General features: G+C 42.9%; 1 protein-coding gene across 14 annotated transcripts in view; it reads right to left on the bottom strand.

Moving 5' to 3' along the window:
• Nucleotides 1-23,420, bottom strand: part of gramd1ba (GRAM domain containing 1Ba) — a 458,121-nt gene that overhangs the window by 401,890 nt on the left and 32,811 nt on the right. For all 14 annotated transcript variants that reach the window (XM_085968004.1, XM_085968003.1, XM_085968011.1 and 11 more), the window contains one exon: nt 3,503-3,580. In XM_085968004.1, the coding sequence (XP_085824130.1) occupies nt 3,503-3,580 (78 nt within the window). The remainder of the gene's footprint in view (nt 1-3,502; nt 3,581-23,420) is intronic.

Raw genomic sequence — 23,420 nt, 5'->3', positions numbered from 1 at the left:
TGCTATTTTAGAATCCTGCTCAAGTTGACAACCATACTTCATCTAACTGCCCAAAATTCTGAACAGAATCGTTTCACAGCATGTTATAGCCTTCAAAGAAAGAACTCCAGATTATGCTTTAACATGTGGTAAAACAGTTTCACACTCATACTACCAATCCAGTAAATTACCCACCTTATTTACAAATGCAACAGGCCTAAAGCCTGTTTTCATGTGGGTAAAAGATGCCTATTCTTTTCATTTCCAATATGGCGGGCAGCACACCTCCAGACGAAAATGTGCGCGCGCTTCCTGACCAACATATTGGGAGCTTAGTAGGCCAGTTAGCGCCCGAAAAAAGGGCGCTGCATGGCCAAATGTATAGGCCTAGGAGTTTCTAAAGCTGGTTAGAGTTGGGGGTAGGGAGGCTGAAAGAGGGGAAAAGGCCAGGTACTTCACAGAAAGAGACAGGAACAATAAACAGTCGGCAGATGAGCTTCCCAGGCAGATTTTATGAATTTCCTAACAGTCAGCTGAAAAACATCAGAATCAGCAACCAAGGAAGTAAGAGGAAGACAATAAAAGGGAAAAAATACTTAAATCAACACACAACTCCAATTAATGAATGCGAACTACTTCAATAAAGATCTTTACTACTTAAATCTGGACTTTGCAGATTTAACTCAAAAGTGTTTGTTCCATATGGGCAGTACAGGCACCAATGATGGTAACATACTGCCAAGTGACTGAGCCCACCTTTCCACCGCCATCCCCACTGCATCATACTGAAGTATCAGCTTGCTAAAACAAATGCTGGGACAATAGGTTCTGTTAATATCTAAGAACACAGCCCCCCCATAATGCGTCAAAACTAATGACTGTAACGCCAGCCTATGTTGAAAACAGAGACTTGGAAAATGTCAGTGGTAATGTGACTGACTATTGTTCAAAGATAAATGAGTAATGATGCTGAGGATAGTGGACTGACAGGATGCATTTTACGTGTAATTTAATTCGGTTTCTAATTCACTCAGGGCAACCAGAACCTCAGAAACCTCAAAGATCAACTCCTACTTAACACATGCCGATAATTAAGATTATAAAAGTATGGGGACATGCATTTACTGAGGCACTGCTCTATGGGGCCCTATTGAGAAATAGTTTGCCAAAATAAATCTGAATTTTTTTCTCCCTGTACAACATAAACAGGTAAGCGTATATCAGCTCTGTTCTAAGTTTGGAACTAAGTTTGCTTTTTGCAATTTAAAATTTTGAGGGACAATTTCAGTCAAGTACTCTGATGCATTTTCATTGATGCACTCTTTATTTTCTCCTGTCTTTTAAATCCCTAGCTAACTGGGTGGGTAGATGGCATGCTCCCATGCCTCTGCTTTGTAACTTGCCACTGGGAGGTGTGTGACAGCCGGGAATAGACTGCTGCTCCTTCTGTGGCCTCCTGCTAGTGTTGAGAACTCCGTGTCAAGGGAAACCAGATGTCAAAATCCCCGTCTTACTGCTCCTGCTTTTCAAATGATGGCAGCCCTATCTGCAAGGCAAATTTATCTATCGCAATGTTGGAAACAATAATCAAAGTTTTCATAAATTTAAATATACTGTATCTAGAAAGACAAGTTGTGTTTTTGAACATTACCAGACTTACTTCAAAAAATTTCTAAAAGGCTATAATGAACTACACACCATGGCATCTATTATAAAATTATGAGCCATTCTTTAATTTTCTTGGGCCAGAATTTGCTCTCGTTGGCAAACAAACTGTTCATTACACTTGCACACAGGCTTTCTATGGGATTTTGCACTGGAACTTACTGTAAATTAGAGAGCCATTTCAGCTCAGTGCCATCTACAGGGAATCTGGGACATGTGTGAACAGGTCAAGCAACTGTGTATCTCCTTAACCAACCAATTAGATTGAAGAATCGTTCAGGAACAGTGCAGAGTCTGAACCAGGAAGTGTCAGTTAGAATATTTATTTCTTATCCTCTCTTTAATTCAATGTCAAATCAGGTAAGAAAGATGGGATTAAGTGAGAGAGAAAGATAAAAGAGACAGAAAGAAAAAGTTTAAAAACCTCCAACAATTAAAATCTGAAGGAATGAGACTCCACACTTGTAAAAGTTAATTTTCAGTGCCAGAGGGGTCATTTGGCTGCAATTAAAACTTATCGTGCCGATAAAAATTTACTTACACTGGAATGGACAAGTCCGAACTTTTTCTGGCGAGTTTAGTGGGTATCTATCACGTAAGTACAGCAACTTCACGCCATTCCATGCGTTTCAATGCCGAATCTCTCGGCGAGATACCGGTATAGCGCAGCTTCTGGAGGAGCAGGGCAACTCTGACAGCAACTTCCTGATCTCCGTGTTTAACTGCGCGTGTGCGGTCACGGTGAGCGTTATTTCTACTGCAAAATCCAGGCCCTTCTTTCTAATCGAGAAAGCTTTTACATCAAAACTTACACAATCATTTATCAGGGCTATAAAATATCCGTTGAAGGAACTGGAGCTCGCTGCATCCCTGGTAGATTTAATTATGGAAATTGAATTGCTACACTTGATTTTCATACTTTGATTCCATTATCTCCTAATGGACAGGCTGTAAAACATAGGCACTTGGTACTGACACTTGGCTGTGCGGTGAAATGTGAGCCAGCTTCTGAATCCATAAGTTAGTTGCCTGAATTAAATTGCTCTTCTGTAATACCCGGAATCCGAGACCCAAAGCCTTGTGTTCTTGTTGCCGGTGATGGAAGTTTGTAAGCAGTGACCTTCAAGTGAATTCTGGTGTTACAACGTACAGGCCAGACTGTAAAATTCCAGTCACCAGCCAGTCAGGGACAAGGTCCTCTCTAACTGGGTCAACTGAAAAGCGATGCAACTTACCAGCCTACAAGTATCTGGAGTATGTTTATCTTCCACATCCGTTCCTATATATTTTTTTGTTTATTTGATAGATCTGTCTCTTCGTTTTCATTGCAACTCTTTCTAGTTTCTTGACCATATCAAAAAGTAAAATGTATTTATTCTTGAATGTATTTTCTCTCAATACAACACAAATGAGTGAAGTGTCAAATCAGGTGAATTTTTTTATAATTCTACTCAGCCAATGAAGAGTAACTTGTAAACCCATTCTCCAGCACTGGGTACAAATAAATCACCACAGTTCCAAAGGAATACTGCAACATCCAGTTCTTAAGAATGTACCACCTCAGTACACTAAGGTTCTTCAACAACATGAAGTCCTTACTCATGACGAATGAATCAAACATTTCCCTTGACATTCAAGAAGGATGATTGAATATAAAAAGGGATATTGTGCACAATAGGGTCTGTACTATTCAAACACTGCCATCATGTGGTAACTAAGTGATTGAAACAAGTGCTGTTTTATAAAGAAGTCATTTCTCCGAGATATAGGCAATATGCAGTTATCGTTGACTGATGCCGGTGGGCACACAGGGTTCAGTGTGATTTAATTTATTCAGCGTGCTTGAACCGACACTTACCTTTCCTCTCCTATGTATGGAGTCAGGAACCGAGAAGAGTCATCTTCATGGCTGCTTTGTTGACTGCTCTGCTGGCTACTGAAGATTGAAAAAGAATCATTATTAGATCAGAGATACTAGGGGTAACAGTACTTTAAGTTTAGCAAGATTAACACTTTGTTAGTCAAACTTGCTTTTACTCTCGGTATGTGGCATCACTCCTGATCGCCTTTCCCACCACCATCATTTTCAACCTCCCCTCCTCTAACAAAATAATCAATCTGCAATTTTCCTTCCTCATCTTCCTACCCAAACCTATTAGAGTGGTCGAGACTATAAAAGCACTCATTTAACTGAAGTTACAAATAGTTGTAAGAAGTCACACAACACCAGGTTATAGTCCCAACAGTTTTATTTGAAATCACAAGCTTTCGGAGCGCTGCTCCTTCGTCAGGTGAAGTGGAGAGATGCCTATAGACACAGATTATATAGTCAGAGAATAATGCCAGATGATTACAGGTAATCTTTCTAACTGCCATTTATCACACCTCGGCAGAGAGATAATCACAGCAATCAAAGGTGTGAATGGTGTCCAAACAGGTCAGTCAGGAAAACATTACATCAAAGAACAATGAGGTGGGGTCATAAGGGGTAAAATGTTGCAGATGCTGGGGTCTGTATGAAAAACAAAAAACAGGAGTATGGTACATCGGCGAGACCATGCAGACACTGCGACAACGGATGAACGGACACCGTGTAACAATCGCCAGGCAGGAGTGTTCCCTCCCAGTCGGGGAACACTTCAGCAGTCAAGGACATCCAGCCTCCGATCTTCGGGTAAGCATTCTCCAAGGCGGCCTTCGAGACACACAACAACGCAAAATCGTAGAGCAGAAACTGATAGCCAAGTTCCGCACTCATGAGGACGACCTCAACCGGGATCTTGGGTTCATGTCACGCTACATGTAACCCCACCTGACGTAGGGTCATCCAGACTCGAGTCGTTGGCTTGTTCTCTCTACACAGATGCGGCCGGACCTGCTGTGATTTCCAGCAAAGAAAATGTTTTTTGTCTGATTTTTGTTTTTCATACAGACCCCAGCATCTGCAACATTTTACCCCTTGTGACCCCACCTCATTGTTCTTTGATGTAATGTTTTCCTGACTAACCTGTTTGGACACCATTCACACCTTTGATTGTTGTGATTATCTCTCTGCCGAGGTGTGATAAATGGCAGTTAGAAAGATTACCTGTAATCATTTGGCATTATTCTCTGACTATATAATCTGTGTCTATAGGCATCTCTCCACTTCACCTGACGAAGGAGCAGCGCTCCGAAAGCTTGTGATTTCAAATAAAACTGTTGGACTATAACCTGGTGTTGTGTGACTTCTTACATTTGTCCACCCTAGTCCAACACCGGCATCTCCACACCATTACAAATAGTTGGGCATAGCACAAGCTATTTACACACATCATCTGTGTCCCAAAATTAAATGACTGCATTGTTAACTCATTCATTTTCTTTCAGGCACTTACCATTAATCCCTAGTATTTAGCCAACCTAATACAGGAGGAGTGTTTTTAATTTTAGGCCGATTTAATGCCAAAGGTCTATTGGTATAAAAGTAACTACACAGCCTGTGAATTCATGTTTATTGTATGTTCACTTATCTGTAAACTCCACAAGGCATTTATGGCGTGAAGGTGGTCACTATGAAAGTTTCCACTAGATGTCAGAATTGGCCATAAACAAGTTTCTCACGCAGAACAGAATTTTCCCTTTCCGATTTAAAAAAAAAAGTACATTTGATTTCTATTTGTGTAGTGACTGCTGGAAACACCGCTGAGTAAAACTAACTTTGTTTTGGAACAGGTCTACTTCTATCCCGAAACACATTTTCCATTCCCCACCTACGCTCTGCCTAATCCTAATTAAGCACACTTAGTAATCATAACTTTAAAATATATATATTCTCCTCTGGACAGGATTCCAGCTGTGTGGCAATACAGTGAAATCCTGTTCTGGTGATGATGTGGAGTGCATGTCCACAGATCCCTGAAGGTAGCAGGCCAGGTAGATAAGGCATACAGAATGCTTGCCTTTATTAGCCGTGGTATAGAATACAAGAGCAGGGGGGTTATGCTTCAACTGTATAAAACACTAGTTAGGCCTCAGCTAGAGTACTGCGTGCAGTTCTGGTCACCACATTACAGGAAAGATGTGATTGCACTAGAAAGGGTACAGAGGAAATTTACAAGAATGTTGCCGGGAGTAGAGAATCTTGTCAAAAACCAGGGGGCACAGATTTAAAGTAATTGGTGGAAGGTTTAGAGGGGATTTGAGGGGAAATGTCTTTCACCCAGAGGGTTGTGGGGGTCTGGAACTCACTGCCTGAAAGGGTGGTAGAGACAGGAACTCACTGCCTGAAAGGGTGGTAGAGGCAGGAACCCTAACCACATTTAAAAGTACTTGGATGTGCACTTGGGATGTTCTAACCTGCAGGGCTACGGACCAAGAGCTGGGAAGTGGGATTAGGCTGGATAGCTCTTTGTTGCCGGCATGGATAAGATGGGCCGAAATGGCCTCCTTCTGTGCTGTAACTTTCTATGATTCTATCTGTTTCGGTGATCAGTAGCTCATGATGATCAACGCCTGCTTTCCAAAACCACAACCCTACTGGTGCGCAATCATTCATAGTAATCGGTGCATTTTGGTTGTACTCAACATTTTACTGTAGTAGCAATTCCCCATTGTTAAAAGAAAATTGCCTCAGTTGTAACATTGGTAATCTGCACCATCTAGACCGTGAATGGGTAATGATATTCCGAATGAGCTACTAATTGTGCTTAACTGGATAGAACTGTCAACAATCTTCAGGATGCCTCATTGACTGCACTGCTGAGCAGTGTTGCCTTATGCTCATCAGCAATTTCAACAGCTGAGCATTGCTCCGCTCAGAATGTTGATTCTAGGTTGAGAACAATAAATCTAACCAAATAAGACCATTAAGAAACAACAACTGAAAATGCTGGAAACACTCGTCGGTCAGGCTGCATCGGTGAAGGGGAACAGAACAGTTAAATGTTTTGGGTGCAGGCACTTCTTCAAACCCGAACCTCCTTGGGTTCTAGCTATGCCTGTCTTTTCGTAGAATATGCTGAACGCTCATTGTTCCAGTCCTTCTCAGGTCTCTTAACCTCTTTTACACTGATAACTGAGCTGATGCTGCTTCCTGCTCTCACCTTGATCTAGAGTATTTCATTAACTTTGCTCAAAATTTTCACCTCTCCCTTAATCTTTGTGGCCCATCTCCGACTCTTCCCTTCCCAGACTTCTCTCTCTCACTGGGATGTCCACCGACGTCTGTTATAAACCCATGACTCCCGTTACTGCTTGGATTATATTTCTTCCCACCCCACTTCCTGTCCCCTTCTTCAAGCTTATTGGTCACCATCGCATTGCGCTGATGCCACCTACCACACCAGGGCTTCCAAAATGTCCTCCTTTTGTCTCAGCTGAAAATTCCCCATCACCATGGTAATAGGACCCATTTTCCATTCTTCTGCTTTCACACCCCCACCCAATGCTCCCACAATGGTCCCCCTAGTTCTCACCTTCCACCCTACAAGCTTCCATATTTGACAGGTTATCTTCTGCCATTTCCACCATCTCCAACATGATCCTACCACCAAACACATCTTCCCATCCCCTTCTCCTCGCCGCTTTCCGAAGGGTGTTCCCTTCACGGCACTCTATTTCAATCTTATACCACACCTACCACTTGCTCTCCTTTCCCTGCGAGCGCAGGAGGTGCAACACCTGCCAATTCACTTCTTCCTGCATCACTCTCCAGGGTCCCAAACACCTCTTCTGGGTGAGGCCGCAATTTAGGTACTTTCTCCAACCTTGTATACTGAATACACTGCTCATAGTGCAATGTCCTGTACATTGAACATGTGTGGATGCACATTTCTCTCCCTCTTCCCTTTGTTCTGATCCTTTTTAATTCACATAAAGGTTTGCACACGAATCATTAATTGGTCTGTTCTCTCCACAGATGTTGCCTGACCTGCTGCATGTTTCCAGCATTTTTCTGCTTCTGTTTCAGATTTCCGTCAACTGAACTTTTTTTTTTTTTTTTTTAATTTAAATGCATTAAGATTCTTTTCACAGCAATAACATTTTGAGCAGCGCATCATAGAGAAGCTGCTATTTAATCAGCTGCTTAAAATGCCAGCGAGCACTAAGCATGGTCATCATTGCGGCTTATATTGTGACTCAGTGCATCAGCAGTACACATCAGGGATTGCTAAATCTGATGTAGTGCTCGGTTGGTTATGGAGATCATTTTGAGTTCCTAGCCAAATCAAGTGGTGGAAGAAAATTTTGCTGTAAATGGGTGCTTGTTATATATTTCTTGGTGGACCCATATTATACAGCATTGCCAGATTTATACTATTAACCAAATGGTACATTTTACACAATTTTTCCCATTAACACACCTATATTTTAAAAGAAATTATTGTAAAATGCAAACTTAATTCCAGTAGTGAAAATTAATAACCATGTTCTACCAATGATAAAGCAACTACAAAATCCCAGTCAATGGCCCTAATCATATACGGTTGAGTAAGTTCACTGAAGCATTTCAAGTCAAATTACTCAGAGTCATCAGCAACTCCAAATTTATTTCAACAGTATTTGCACATTTTTGACAAAATAGTGTTGTTTTGGCTCATTTGCTAGTACGCTCACGTTGGAGTCAGAAGGTAAAGGGTTCAAACCCACTCCGAGATACAATCTCGGGTAACTTTTCAATGCAGTACATTGCCAGAGGTGCCGTCTTTCAGATGAGATATTAAATTGAGGCTCTGCCCGCTCAGTTGGATCCTAGAGTATTCGAAGAGCAAGGCGTTTTCCCGGTGACCTGGCCAACATTCATCCCTCGCCCAACAACACCAAAATAAACAGGTCATTGATCTCATTTGCGGTTTGTGGTACCTTTTATGCACAAATTGGCTGCTGGGTTTGCCTACGTCAAAAAAAGTAATTTTTTGGCTGGGATGTGTTATGGTTATGAACTTCTTTTCCACAGCTCTGGGAAGTACCTCATCCTTCTTAGCAGCTGCATAAAGGAGGCAGCTGTGAGCAGGATACTCACACCCGCTAGGAAGCAGAGACACAAGTCGAGGTGGACCCAAGGTAAGACGCAAAGATAATCTACAATATTATACCTTCCTGCACTCGTACACTGCAGCACCGTATCAGCACTTCGCATTAACTATTCAACAAGTGCAGCAGATCAACCTTGTGTGGCTTCTCCTGCCGAGGAGGAGTTGTAGAGGCAAAACCACGAGCGATGTTTGAAACGAGCCAGGATGCGTCAATCAGAGTTAGGCACTCGTGGAATGAGCTTCGACAGGTTGAATGGCTATTTTTCTTCTTCAGTTTTTCTCAAATCTTTACCTATGGATTGATTAGTAAAAGACTGGTGCAGCTCAATAATAGATGGATAAAAGCAAGATTTTTTTGGATATGGAATGTATCACTAGGGAGAAGCACGAAGGTCAAAGGAGCAAACAGAAACTTTAGGTAGGAGTTAGTTTCAAATTTCTAGCAGTGTAATTGTTGTGCTGTATATTACAAGATTATGTAGTTATTAATTTAGTACATGTGACCGTATTCCTAACCCCGATACCAATATATTCCAAATTGAGTTAGTTTCTGAGGTGATTTGTAAATATATTGGGCCGGAGCTTGCGATCCTGATGACAGTGAATTGGCAGCGTTCGCCTTTCGTCTTTGAAACTGACCGCAACTTCAGGATTTAGCACTTGCCCAGGCCGAACACGGAAGTGCTGAAGTTGCGGTCTGTCATTGACTGATCCTTCACAGGCTGCGCTGTGGATCCCCCGCAGAGTCAGCAATCACTGAAATCACTGATCTGACAAAAGCTTTCCCTTGTCCTAAAAAATATCGCTGTTAGAAACCCCATAAAAAGTGAGACCCATTCAAATGAGGTGTAACTGGCTTTTTAACGGTGATCTGAATAATAACTGCTGATAAACAACCATTCTGGCCCTGAAAAACTAATTTTATATTGGTGGAATGTCAAATTTCTCCATTAAGTTAGAAATGATTAGACTTTAAAATTAATTAAAAGTTCATGATTTATGTCCCAATCTTTATTTCGCTCTCTGCAAATTTTTTAAAAAGCAATTGATTATTAGTGCTTTCTACTTCCTGGTTCCCAGACTGTGAGAATTCTGCATTGTGATTGGTTGCTTTGACAGCTTGTTGACATCACAGCAGCTCACACTAAGGAATTCCCACTATACTACATTGATTTCAACCGCACATCGGAAAAGCCGAGCTTCTCGCCACAGAGATCGCGAGATCTTCGTGGGAAAGCTTATTCGGGGCCAGTGCCTTTGCTTCGCCACTGACTGCAAATTACAGGCCGTTAATTTTGACAGTGCTACAATGATGAAGGTAGGAATGTAGACAAACTTCTTCACAAATGCCGTGGGCCGTTTCGACAAAGCTGATTCTGTTGTCCAAGTGCAGTATGGGAAATGTCTCCAGAGCCTTAGCGGCAGGAGGCAGAGGGTGATGGTCGCAGGTTGTTTGTGTGACTGGAAGCCTGTGTCCAGTGGTGTACCGCAGGGATCGCTGCTGGGTCCCTTGCTGTTTGTAGTGTACAGTAATGATTTAGATATGAATGTAGGAGGTATGATCAGTAAGTTCGCAGATGACACAAAAATTGGTGGAGTGGTAAATAGCGAGGAGGGAAGCCTCAGGCTACAGGACGATATAGACGGGTTGGTTAGATGGGCAGAACAGTGGCAAATGGAATTTAACCCTGAGAAGTGTGAGGTGATGCATTTTGGGAGGACTAACAAGGCAAGGGAATACATAATGAATGGTAGGACCCTAGGAAGGACAGAGGATCAGCGGGACCTTGGTGTGCATGTACATAGATCCCTGAAGGCAGCAGGACAGGTAGATAAGGTGGTTAAAAAGTCATATGGGATACTTATATTTTATGCCTCGGCTAATGAAGGCAAGAGCTGGGAGGTTATGATGGAGCTGTACAAAACGCTAATTAGGCCACAGCTGAAATACTGTGTGCAGTTCTGGTCGCCACACTATAGGAAGGATGCGATTGCATTGGCGAGGGTGCAGAGGAGATTCACCAGGACGTTACCTGGACTGGAGTACTTCAGCTATGAAGAGAGACTGGACAGGCTGGGGTTGTTTTCCTTAGAGCAGAGAAGGCTGAGGGGGGACCTGATTGAGGTGTACAAAATTATGAGGGGCATAGATAGGGTAGATAGAAAGGAACTTTTCCCCTTAGTAGAGGGGTCAATAACCAGGGAGCATAGTTTCAAGGGGCAGGAGGTTTAGAGGGGATTTGAGGAAAAACTTTTTCACCCAGAGGGTGGTTGGAATCTGGAACTCACTGCCTGAAAGGGAGTTAGAGGCAGGAACCCTCACAACATTCAAGAAGCATTTAGATGAGCACTTAAAACGCCATAGCATACAAGGCTACGGACCAAGTGCTGGAAAATGGGATTAGAATAGATAGGCAGTTAATTGGCACTAATCCCCTTCCCGCCTCAGGGAGGCGGCTCCCAGCACAGGTCGGGTACCCGCCTCCTGGGAAACGGGCATGGAGGCGGGTTGGGGGCAGGAAGGGTTCGTGCCCCCCGATTCTGCAATTTTCTCCCCACTCCCGCCTCCACGGGGCTTGGAAATTCGAGCCCTATGACTCTATAACCTCATTAAAATTAGACAAAGAAATGTACTGAAATGGGCTATGTACGAGTTACAGAAAATAGCAGAGATACTCGGAAGGGCATTTGGATTTAGACCACCTGGGTTTCCAACATTCCAAGTTAATTTGCAGTCATCCTGCTGAGGAATTAATTGCAAATGATTTCAGTGTACTAGTAATGCTGTTTGCTCTGATATCAACCCTGTTGTTTAGCCCAATTAACTACATAAACTTTTACAGAGTCAATGCTATCGTATTAAGTGGGCCCCTCTAAAACTATTTGTTTCAACTGTTACATAACTATGATGATGTTCCGGGAGAATAAAACTGTGTAATTAAATTTGTTCAATGTTTGCTATTAAAAGAGAAACTATTTCAACTTCATGGGAAAAAAGGGCACCCTGATTGCCACAACCAAAAACCTGGCTTCAAATAGTGGAGAGAGCATTCACTGTAAATGTTATGTGGTTAAATAACTCGTCGGCTTTTGGTGACCCAGAAACTAGGTCCAAAAATGTAACTGCCAGTAACACCAACACAGCAGAAGCATTTCCTCTTCATGAAGGTGCCGTGGAAAAACAAGACAAGGATCTAACAACTTCTCAAACTACAATCTGTCCCACAAGATGATTAAACATGCTCATGCCCTTTTGGAACGCTTAAACCATCCTGCTTACTAAACAATTCTGCAGATTTACTATCTATAGCGGGGTACGTATTATAATCCAGAGCTTCCAGTTGCGATATATTGTACCTCACTCATTCTATCTCGTTACATCTAATGGCATTTTGTGATGCTTGCTGGGTGTAAGACTCCCACCAATTCTGTCTATTCCTTTCCCACCTGATTTATGCCTCTGAAAATATATGTTTGCTCCCATTGTCGTACCAAGAAACAAGGAAATGTCACTGTACCTGAAGCTGTAGTTGCAGCTATTCCAGCAATATGGAACCTATCTACTGTGAGAACAAAGAATAAGGCACTGAGCATCAATGGTATGAAATGAGGGGTGGATCATTGGCAAAAACAACAACATATTTGGGAAAGGTTCTTTATTTGGAGGAAGAGAAGGCAGATAAGCCTGAACCATGCATTATTTTTGTTCTGATGTAATGTAAGAAAGCACGTTTCAACCTAATTTACATCACTTCACTGTATGTTTGTATAATAATAAACCGGACTGCATGCAATGCTGAATAGGACAGCATCTTAAGCCCAACGAATTTTAGCTGCTTCATCAATGAGATTCCCTCCATCAGAGAGTCAGAAATGGGGCTGATGGTTGCAGTGTACAGCTCCATTCGCAACTCCTCAGATAACGAAGCAGTCCATGCCCGCATCCAGGCTTGAGCTGATAAGTTGCAAGTAACATTCGTGCCACACAAGCGCCAGGCAATGACCATCTCCAATAAGAGAGAGCCTAACTGCCATCCTTTGATATTCAGTGGTATTACCATCGCCGAATCCCCCACCATCAACATCCTGGGGGGGGTCGTCACCATTGACTAGAAACTCAACTGAACCAGCCACATAAATGCCATGACTACTAGAGCAAGTCAGGGGCTGGGCATTCTGTGGCAACTGTCTCAATTTCCAACTCCCCAAAGCCTCTCCACCACCTACAAGGCACAAGTCAGGAGTGTGATGGAACACTCTCCACTTACCTGGATGAGCACAGCTGCAACAACACTCGAGCAGCTCGACACCATCCAGGACAAAGCAGACAGCTTGATCAACAGCCCATCCACCAGCTTAAACATCCACTCCCTACTATCCACAGGATGCACTGCAGCAAGGCTTCTTTGGAAGCACCTCCCAAACACACGACCTCCACCACCTAGAAAGACATGGGCAGCGGGTACATGGGAACACCATCACCTCAAGGTTCCCCTCCAACTCACAAACCATCCTGACGTGGACATACAGGAAACTTTCTGGTATCCGGCACGGACGGGACCGACGTGGTGCCGGTTCAGCAATAATTCCGGATAACCGAACGCTATAGTGAAAGATACGGACCTTAGAGCTCCGTATGAAGCAACAAACCCTAACAGCTTCAGAACAACATCCACAAGTTGCAAGCGTCTCTGTAGCTTAGCAACAGCTGCAGCCAAACCCTTGCCTTCCTCAATTTGTTGCTGTGCAAGTAATAAAAGTTATAAAAGTTACCTGAAACCGACTCCTGAATTTTGCTGGTTAACCGACATTTCCGGTTAATCGAAGGTTTCCTGTATAACGGCGTTCCTGGGTCAAAATCCTGGAACTCCATACCCAACAGCATTGTGGGTGCACCTTCACCATACTGACTGCAGTGGTTCAAGAAGAAAGCTCACCACCACCTTCTCAAGAGCAACTAAGGATAGGTAATAAAATGCTGGCCTTGCCAATGATGCTCACATCCTGAGAATTAATTTTAAAAATGAAAAGATTTGGCAAAACAGTTTGTCAACAAGAAGTGAAAACCCCATTGTTTTCATATTCTATACCTGAAGGAAATAAAGACTTCCTCATGTGCTCAATGTGATACAAGTGCCATTCTTGTGGTGCAATTACCCAATTGGGTATTTTTTTTAAAAATAAATTATTTCCAGCTAAGTAAAGATAAGTTTAATTTTGTGACAGTCTAACACAGCTGAACAACATATGTGCACAAGATTTCATCCCTGACCAAAATATTTCTATATAGCTTCAAGCATCCTATGTGCAACTACCAAAAGGGAACTGTGGCACCATCTACTAAATATTTCACAGCTAGTCATTGTTCAGTGTTAAGATATATTGAAAAAACACCAGCCTTCTAAACTTAGAAGCACACCCACTGCCTTCCAAGCTGGAGTGTTGACATGCACTGGGGGAGTACTGACCTTGATCGGTGTTTGAGAGGAGATGCCCCTACACACAGCAAATACTAAGCAGCATTTGACTAATTTCTGAGCGATCTGGGAGCCCTGTTGTTGCCAGATACTCAAAGAGGTAGGAGCATTTGTTTTTTTTTACTTAAAGCTAGAAAAGGTCCCAGCTGATAAAGAGTGCCTGCAGAGGTGAATTTAAAATGCTTTCAGGAAAAATAACAAATAATCTACAGGTGATAAGAAAAAGTAGTTGTGAACTGACTACAGAACGTTTTTGGACACACACTTACACGCACACAGTGCAGATTCAGATACCACTTTCCATTACTCTCATTCTCAGAAGGAATGCAGAGGCGGGTGCCAGCAAATCAGCTAAGAGTCTGACGAAAATCCAGAGTTTGGAAGTTCCTGAAGTGGCATAACAGTGTTTGCATATGTACGGCAACACAAAGCCTTTGTGGGGGTGGAAGAAGATTCAGTTTAATGCAAAGCCTTTTTTTTTTAAACCAAGGAAAACATTACAGAACACTTAAAACAGTTCTGATAGTTCCAAAATAATACTGTATAATTTCAGCCCATGTAAAAAAAAGCACTGCCTTTGAATGCTTTCTGCATAAATGCTAAAGCTACATTTTTTTTGTCGGTTTTTATAAACCAGCATTGCAAAATTTAAGTCTATTCAACCATGTCTGTAAATTGTATAGCGCACAGTATATTATATTCTCACCGACACCTGGGAATCCCTGGCCCAAGACCGCACAAAGTGGAGGAAAAGCATCCGGGAAGGCGCCGAACACCTCGAGTTGCTTCGCTGGGAGCAAGAGGAAGCCAAGCGCAAACAGCGGAAGGAGCGCACGTCAACCCAAGAACCCCACTCACCCACCCCTTCAACCACCGTCTGCCCCACCTGTGACAGAGACTGCAGGTCCCGCATTGGACTCATCGGTCACCTGAGAACTCATTTTGTGTGGAAGCAAGTCATCCTCGGTTCCGAGGAACTGCCTTAAGAGAAGATAGCACTGGTCATATGATGCTATATGGTAAACCGAGCTTCTATGTCACCATTGTATTAACCTTTTACCCACATAACACTGCTTCGACTGCATTTAGTAAGCCCATAGCATAACGGTTAAACATAAACTTCAACTTAATTTAACAAAAATAAGCCAGTCAGAGAGGTGCATTCACACGATAACTGAAGCATCAATTCAAAGTGGTTTTGCTTTGTACCAGCGCTGCAGCTATAGTGTACAAGAATCTGGAGGCAGGACCCGACCTGACACCTGGGGGTAAAGGGGGTCTCGCTCTACTTGAGAGTTACTGTAGTTTGGACCGCAACACCTGATTTACACTCCTAGTTCACCGCCAGGGCGAAGCGGTTTTAGCTTTGCACCAACTCGTGGGGGAATCTAGAACTAGGGAGCATAATTTCAGAATAAGGGGAAACCCTTTTAAAATCGGAAATGAGGAGGAATTTCTTCTCTGAGGGTCATGAATCTTTGGAATTCTCTACCCCAGAGAGCTGTGGAGGCTGGGTCATTGAATATATTTAAGGTGGAGATAGACAGATTTTTGAGTGATAAGGGAGTCAAGGGTTATGGGGAGCGGGCAGGGAAGTGGAGTTGAGGCCAAGATCAGATCAGCCATGATCTTATTGAATGACGGAGCAGGCTCGAGGGGCCAAATGACCTACTCCTGCTCCTATGTCTTATGTTCTTATGTAACTCTAAATGTCTGGCGTGTGAAAGCACTATTAGAAATAAGTATCTGAAAGTCAATCGAATATAGCAATTCAAACTCCAAGTTCCGCCAACATTAGTAAGCCATTCTGGACATCATTGGAAACACCTCTGAGTTACTCACTGCCAAACCATCCATTATCCTGCAGACACTCAGTGCTCAAGATAATTTATTTACAGAGGGTGAGTACAATTTTCTGAAAGGAATCTAATGAATGTGACAATATTTTGAACAAATTAAGCAGCGATACTTTAAGCAAGCCAGACTGAAAGCAGTAAAACATTTAGCTTACAGCAGTAAGGAAAGTGAAATCAGTACTTATGAGAACCAGTTGAAATCTGTCTGAAGTGAATTACATACGCATCTACGGAAAAGGTGAGAAAGTGCATCAGGCTCATCGATGTTCACTCTATCCATTCGACAGTGCAATCGTGTGCACTGCCTTTCCCAGTTTATTTTCCCCCCCACATTATCCACTGTAAATGAAGAGGGATGGGAAGAGGCTTGTGTGGAGCATTAGAATGGACTATTTGGGTCAAATGGTCTGTTTCTGCGCTGCACATTCTATGTAATTTCAGAAATTTGCACTATAATTTTAACTGAATTACATTCGTGAAATTATAGCCATGCCCAAGATTATCCAAATTAATGGTGGACATTTTCCAACAAACAAACAGTATGGCACAAGACAGAGTAAACATATTTAACTAGAAGAAAAACAGTCTGGATATTATACTGGGTAAGACACTGTCCCTTTCATTTCTAGGACTTGTTTTTGAATCCAGCCAGACTAATAGGATGGACGTTTTCTTCCTGCTGCTCGTTAGATTGCTAAACTATGACACAAACCTGGAATGGTGCAAAAAGGTCAATTATTTAACAGCAACTGGCAATCTTACTCAGGCCACAATGGCTGGTGTGAGAAACAGAAAAAGTCAGGCTGCTGCAGTGGAGAGTGCTCTTCTGATATTGTACTTAAGGAATTGTCGTCACGGCAGAATAGTAGGAATTTTACTCTACATCTGGCAATACTGTTCCTGACCTTGGATTGCTCAGTGCAAACCTGGAAAAGTGCCCGTCCCTCAGCATCGGTTCTGTGAACCTGGATGAGCACAATGTTCACCAAAATGCAAAAAAGTTATTCGGTCATCCTCCGAGCACATTCTACCACTTGGTTCACAATTGGAACGGCAAAGGCCCGAGACTGGGTCATCTGCTTGGCTGTCATTTGTACTTGGTGTGAGAGAGATGGGGGTGGGGAGGAGGGGGGAAATAATAGGAGAAAAGGATTCTCCCCCCAAAAAACATACAATTTTACTTGGAACGGACAAACCCTTTCCTATCCCAAAACATCAAGAATTTCCATTATAGCCAATGGAAATTCACAGTTGTTCCAGGGTGCTGTAAATACACACAGTATGTGTCAAATATCTTTCGCACCACTTGCAGTTAACACACTGGTGGGTAGTGCTGCCAAGCTGGCCCGTAGAGCAGCTGTATGGAAAGTGCAGCGAAGTAGATAACTTTAAGGTTGCTTGAAGGTTGTGGAAGTCATGTAGATAGATGTGTGTATAGACGATAGCCAAGAACCTGAAGGGTTCATTTTCTAAAATGTGGAAAATGATATGCCATCTCCTCTAAAACAATAACACGTGCCACGGGGAAGGTGCTGAACAAAAACATAATTCTTAGAATGTTACGGAGGCCCCCCAGTGCATGGAAAGTAGTTCCTTTATCAAGGGGTGCTACTCGTTTTAGAATAACGTATTCATTAGAAGTTAACTAGAAAATTGAAATCAGTTCAGAGCTTTTAAAGAAAAACTTCTATTCAATACACGGGATATGCCTCCAGTGTCCAGTTCCTGGCACAGATTCATTTCTGTCATTTCAGCTGCACAATAAAGTCAAGTTACCAAAAGCTATTTACGAACAGTTCTCAACGGCTTTGCAGAGATTGTAAACAGCATTTTCCTCCTGGATGTTGATGTCAGAAGGTTAGGCATTGTTGTCTGAAGCACAGGAGCTTGCAGTTCTAGGTTTACTATCTGTCCTCTCAGGAGAGTGCAGGATGGGCGTTAACGCAATTCTGTTTAACCACCAGTTTAAAGTTATTTTTCATGATACTTTGTTACATAAAAGAACTCTATTGTTGGCACTTGTGCGTTCTTAAATGTTTTTGCAACTAACCTGACATTTTGACATCCACTGGGAACAGAAGTTAAATGCTCCCGAGCAAATAATGACTTCGATCAGGAAGTAGAAAACAGCCGCAATCCATGACACTCTTAAGAAAACCTGTGATGGTGAAAAGGTAGGTCAGCGGGACAAAGACCATTAGGCAGCAAGCGTGCTCTGAAATGAGCTGATATGAAACTTGATTGGATTTATTTCATCAGCCTCATTGCTCTCGTCAGTTGAATCCAGATAGATCATAGGGAGCGGAAATATAACTCAAAATATCCTGTTCACCACTTTCCCGCTACACTACATTCTCCATAACAAAAGGAAAGTCAGTCGATGTGCCTTAACCTCATTTAGAAAACACTGCCAAAATATCATCCGTCTTCTACTGAAAGAGCATCATCTTCATAAAAAAGCTTTTGTTTTTCTCGGGGGGGGGGGGGGGGTGGTGGAGAAGAGCCAACAAGCCCTGCGTTATTTTCATCACAATGACATTAAGAGCAGGAGCGTGTCAATATTTTCAAGAGTCCCTCAGGGGTGAGTCAATATATGGAGGGCTCCCGGAAGTCCATCAAAATCTGGAGTAACTCCGGGCAGTGTATCAATATGTGACGCAAGTCTCTGGGAGTGCAGGAAAATTTGGAGGGGATGCCAATGAATGCATCAATATTTGTAGGAGGTCCCTGGGAGTAAATAAGAACATAAAAAACAGGAGCAGGAGAAGGCCAATCGGCCCCTCGAGCCTGCTCCGCCATTCAAAAAGATCATGGCTGATCCAATCTTGGCCTCAACACCACTTTCCCGCTCTCTCCCCATACCCCTCGACTCCCCTGTAGTTCAAATGTCTGTCAATCTCCGCCTTGAATATATTCAGTGACTCCGCCTCCACAGCTCTCCGGGGTAGAGAATTCCAAAGATTCACGACCCTCTGAGAAGAAATTCCTCCTCATCGCCGTCTTAAATGCCCCCTAGTTCTAGATTCCCCCACTAGGGGAAACATCCTCTCAGCATCCACCGTCAATCTCCCTCAGAATCTTCTACATTTCAATAAGATCACCTCTCATTCTTCTAAACTCCAATGAGTATTGGCCCAGCCTGCTCAACCTTTTGTCATACGTCAACACCTTCATCCCTGGAATCAACCTAGTGAACCTTCTCTGCACTGCCTCCAATGCAAGTATATCCTTCCTTAAATATGGAGACCAAAACTGTACGCAGTACTCCAGGTGCGGTCTCACCGGCACCCTGTAAAGTTGCATCAAAACTTCCCTACTTTTATACTCCATACTCCTTGCAATAAAGGCCAACATTCCATTAGCCTTCCTAATTATTTGCTGTACCTGCATGCTAACTTTTTGTGTTTCATGTGCTCGGACCCCCAGATCCCTTTGTACCGCAGCATTTTGTCGTCTCACTCCATTTAAATAATAATTTGCTTTTTCATTCTTCCTTCCAAAGTGGATAACCTCACATTTTCCCACATTATACTCCATCTGCCAATGTTTTGCCCACTCACTTAACCTCTCTAAATCCCTTTGCAGACTCTTTGTGCTGGATTTTCATTCTGGAGTCGGGTAGGAGGCGGGACTACAACTTTCAGGGTTGTAGTCCCGCCTCCATCGAGATGCGGCCAATCCACGCGATTTTAACTTGATTGACCTTGTTGAGCCCACCCAGCGGGCTAATTAAGGGCCACCCGGCAACAGGTGATGTCACAGACTGAAATTTCATCGGTCAAGACGTTTTGACAGATGAAATATCAGTGTTTCACAGCTGTTTGAAGCTGTCAAACACTGACAGTCTTACTTCTAACATGAGTCCTTCTCCACAGACTCAGTTAGAAATCTCTCCTGCACAGAAAACTGCAGGCTGTCACTTTTGACAGATCGCAGCCATTCTGCTTTCTGTGCCGGTGAGATGAGGGACTCCCCGAACCTAAAGGAAGGAAGGCTGAAAAGGTAAGAAAATATATGTAAAACTTATTTAATCACTTTAGACACACCAAACACACTTACCCTTGCACTCATGCACACATCACTCACCTGAACACAGACATCTCGACCCCTCCAACCCGATGGCCCGACTCCTCCAACTTGGCGTGGTTTGGAGCCGTTGGGATTCCCACAGTTCAAGCTTAAAAATAGGGATTAGGCTAAAAACTGCCTGTTATCTACCTGTTAACAGGCAGTTAATTGGCACTAATCCCTTCCCGCCTCAGGTAGGCGGGTCCCGGTGCAGGGTGGGTACCCGCCTCCTTTGAAATTGGCATGGAGGCGGGTTGGGGGCGGGATGGGGTCAGGACCCCTGATTTTGGGAATTTAACCCCCCGCACGCCTCCAAACCTGACTCCACGGCACACTGAAAATCGAGCCCTTTGTGTCATCCTCACAACTTGCTAACCCACCTATTTTTGTATCATCAGCAAGTTTGGCTACAGTACACTCGGTCCCTTCATCCAAGTCATTAATATAGATTGTAAATAGTTGAGGCCCCAGCACTGATCCCTGTGGCACCCCACTAGTTACTGATTGCAAATATTAACACACTGGGATAAATGGTTGTCAGACTATAGTACAATATTTATTATTTTTTTCTTAAACTTTGCTTCTCTTCTCGATTTGTTTTATTCTTCCTGCTGCTTTATCTTGTTTTCTCTTTCCCACACCGCTCATACCATTTTTCTTCTTCAGAATCCCCAAGACCCCACTGCCCCAGACCCTGACATATTGAGCAATAAATGTCCTGTAGCAAAGAACCACTGGGATTGGCTGGGAAAATGCATATGGTGCATCTTTTCAGAGAACTTCAGCAACCATTTATACAGTTACCATTGGCAGTGGGAAATCTATATATTACCCATTCGAGACTTCAGTGCTTTCATCAGTTTTTCAATCCAACGATCACATAAGCTATAGGCATTCCTATAGAGATGGAAACCCTATGCATAGATTCTTGACGAGCCATTGGTATTTAAAGAGAAATCATCATCAAAAATCAACTTCACAGTACCTCTTCCTTATATCTTAAAGAACCTGCCAAATTGAATATTTACGGAGATTAAGTTAACCATCATTAGCAAAATTTACAGAAAATCTTGTTTCACTGTAATGTGGAGTTGACATTATATAATTCATGTTGCTACTGGTAGAAACTTGGCCTACAATTCATTGTGGAGAACCAGTGAATTCAAAACAAGTGCAACTGGATGCCTCCAGTGAGACCAACATCATTAGATGGTCCGTACTAGAGAAGCCCTGTACCAGCTTCAGTGCAGCAACAGTAGCTGATCTAGCATTCCTGAAACCTGTACAAGTCATGCCTGCCGCATGTCATGACACCTCAACATCCTGATATTAATCAAAGCAGATCTTTTAATTAATCAGACCCTTCTCGGACTACGTCAGTAAATAGAGTTCAGCTGGTGAGGCAGGCACACACACTGGGAATTCCAGTTTCCTTTGAAACTAGAAGCATCTCTATGTAGGTCATTGTTGTCGAACTTCTGTGAGCAGATGTAACCCTGTTGCTGCAAGGAAGGCCGCTTTTTTTTTAATGATGTTTCACCTGTGTCAGCCTCATTAAGCAGCAACAGAACATCCCTCATTTGTATGCTCGTCATTACCGCTGTGCAAGTTGGATTATAATTTTACTTCTGGAAAAAAAAATGTAAGAATTACCTTAACATCTCTTTAATATTAAAATTAATTAATTCAGGAACTCTTATACTGAATTGCACTTTCCTGTTCAGTGATGAGACACAGGCTGAGTAGTCTATAAATCAGGCCACAGCTCCCAGTATGCGCAACAGGGGTAACAACCAATCAGAAAGAATAAACATCCAATAATGTCATGTTGCTATGGAAACAATCCACTACCTTCTTGAGCCAATCTGCTAGATCAATCCACATGGCTTTTTAAAAATGGTATATTATATATATATCTCCACAATTACATAATGGAGTGTTATTGAGACCCTGTTGTAATCAATACCTATTTCAACAGCACAGAATGATCTATTCAAATGCCCAACTGGAAACCTCTCGTTACAGACTGTAAGACAGAAACAGATATGACCAGTTTGTCAGTAATGCTCTGTAGAGGAAACTAACGGAAACAAAAGTCGTGTTCTGGACTCGGTATTGGTGGTGTGTCCACTACAAATCACTAGCGCTCATGTGGGACATTTCAGCTGCACGCTTACAGGGAACTCGAGGGAATTCAGAAGAAGCTTCTTTACCCAAAAAAAGTGGTGAGAATGTGGGACTCGCTACCACAGGGAGTGGTTGTAGCAAATAGTATAGATGCATTTAAGGGGAGGCTAGACAAGCATATGAGGGAGAAGGGAATATAGGGTTATGCTGATAGATTTAGATGAGGAAAGACGGGAGGAGGTTCGTGTGGAGATTAAACGCTGGCACGGACTGGTTGGGCCGAACGGCCTGTTTCTGTGCCGTATATCCTATGTAATTCAGTGTAAATAGTTCATGAGTGACGACAAACTTTGACTTGCATAGAAACATAGAAGATAGGAGCAAGAGTAGGCCATTCGGCCCCTCGAGCCTGTTCCGCCATTTAATGAGATCATGGCTGATCATCCAAATTCAGTACCCTGTCCCTGCTTTCTCCCCATATCCCTTGATCGCTTTAGCCTGAAGAAATATATCTAACTCCTTCTTGAATATATTTAATAAGCTGGCCTCAACTGCCTTCTGTGGTAGAGAATTCCACAGGTTCACCACTCTCTGGGTGAAGAAATTCCTCCTCATCTCAGTCCTAAATGGCTTACCCCTTATCCTTAGACTGTGACCACTGGTTCTGGACTCCCCGCCATCAGGAACATCCTTCCTGCATCTAGTCTGTCTAGTCCTGTTAGAATTTTATAAGTTTCAATGAGATCCCCTCTCATTCTTCTAAACTCTAGCGAATATAAGCCTAATCGACTCAATCTCTCTTCATACGTCATTCCTGCCATCCCAGGTATCAGTCTGGTGAAGCTTCGCTGCACTCCCTCCATGGCAAGAACATCCTTCCTCAGATAAGGCGACCAAAACTGCACACAATACTCAAGGTGCGGTCTCACCAAGGCCCTGTACAACTGCAGCAAGACATCCTTGCTCCTGTACTCAAATCCTCTTGCTATGAAGGCCAACATACCATTTGCCTTCTTAACCACCTGCTGCACCTGCATGCTTACCTTCAGCGACTGGTGCACAAGGTCACCCAGGTCTCGTTGCACTTCCCCTTTTCCCAATCTATTGCCGTTCAGATAATAATCTGTCTTCCTGTTTTTGCCACCAAAGTGGATAACCTCGCATTTATCCACATTGTACTGCATCTGCCATGCTTCCGCCAATCACCCAACCTGTCCAAATCATACTGGAGT

The sequence above is a fragment of the Somniosus microcephalus genome, chromosome 26 (genome assembly GCF_052327205.1).
Source record: "Somniosus microcephalus isolate GS21.2 chromosome 26, FLI_Smic_1.0, whole genome shotgun sequence".
NCBI lineage: Eukaryota > Metazoa > Chordata > Chondrichthyes > Squaliformes > Somniosidae > Somniosus > Somniosus microcephalus.
This window is presented reverse-complemented; position numbering and strand designations above follow the sequence as displayed.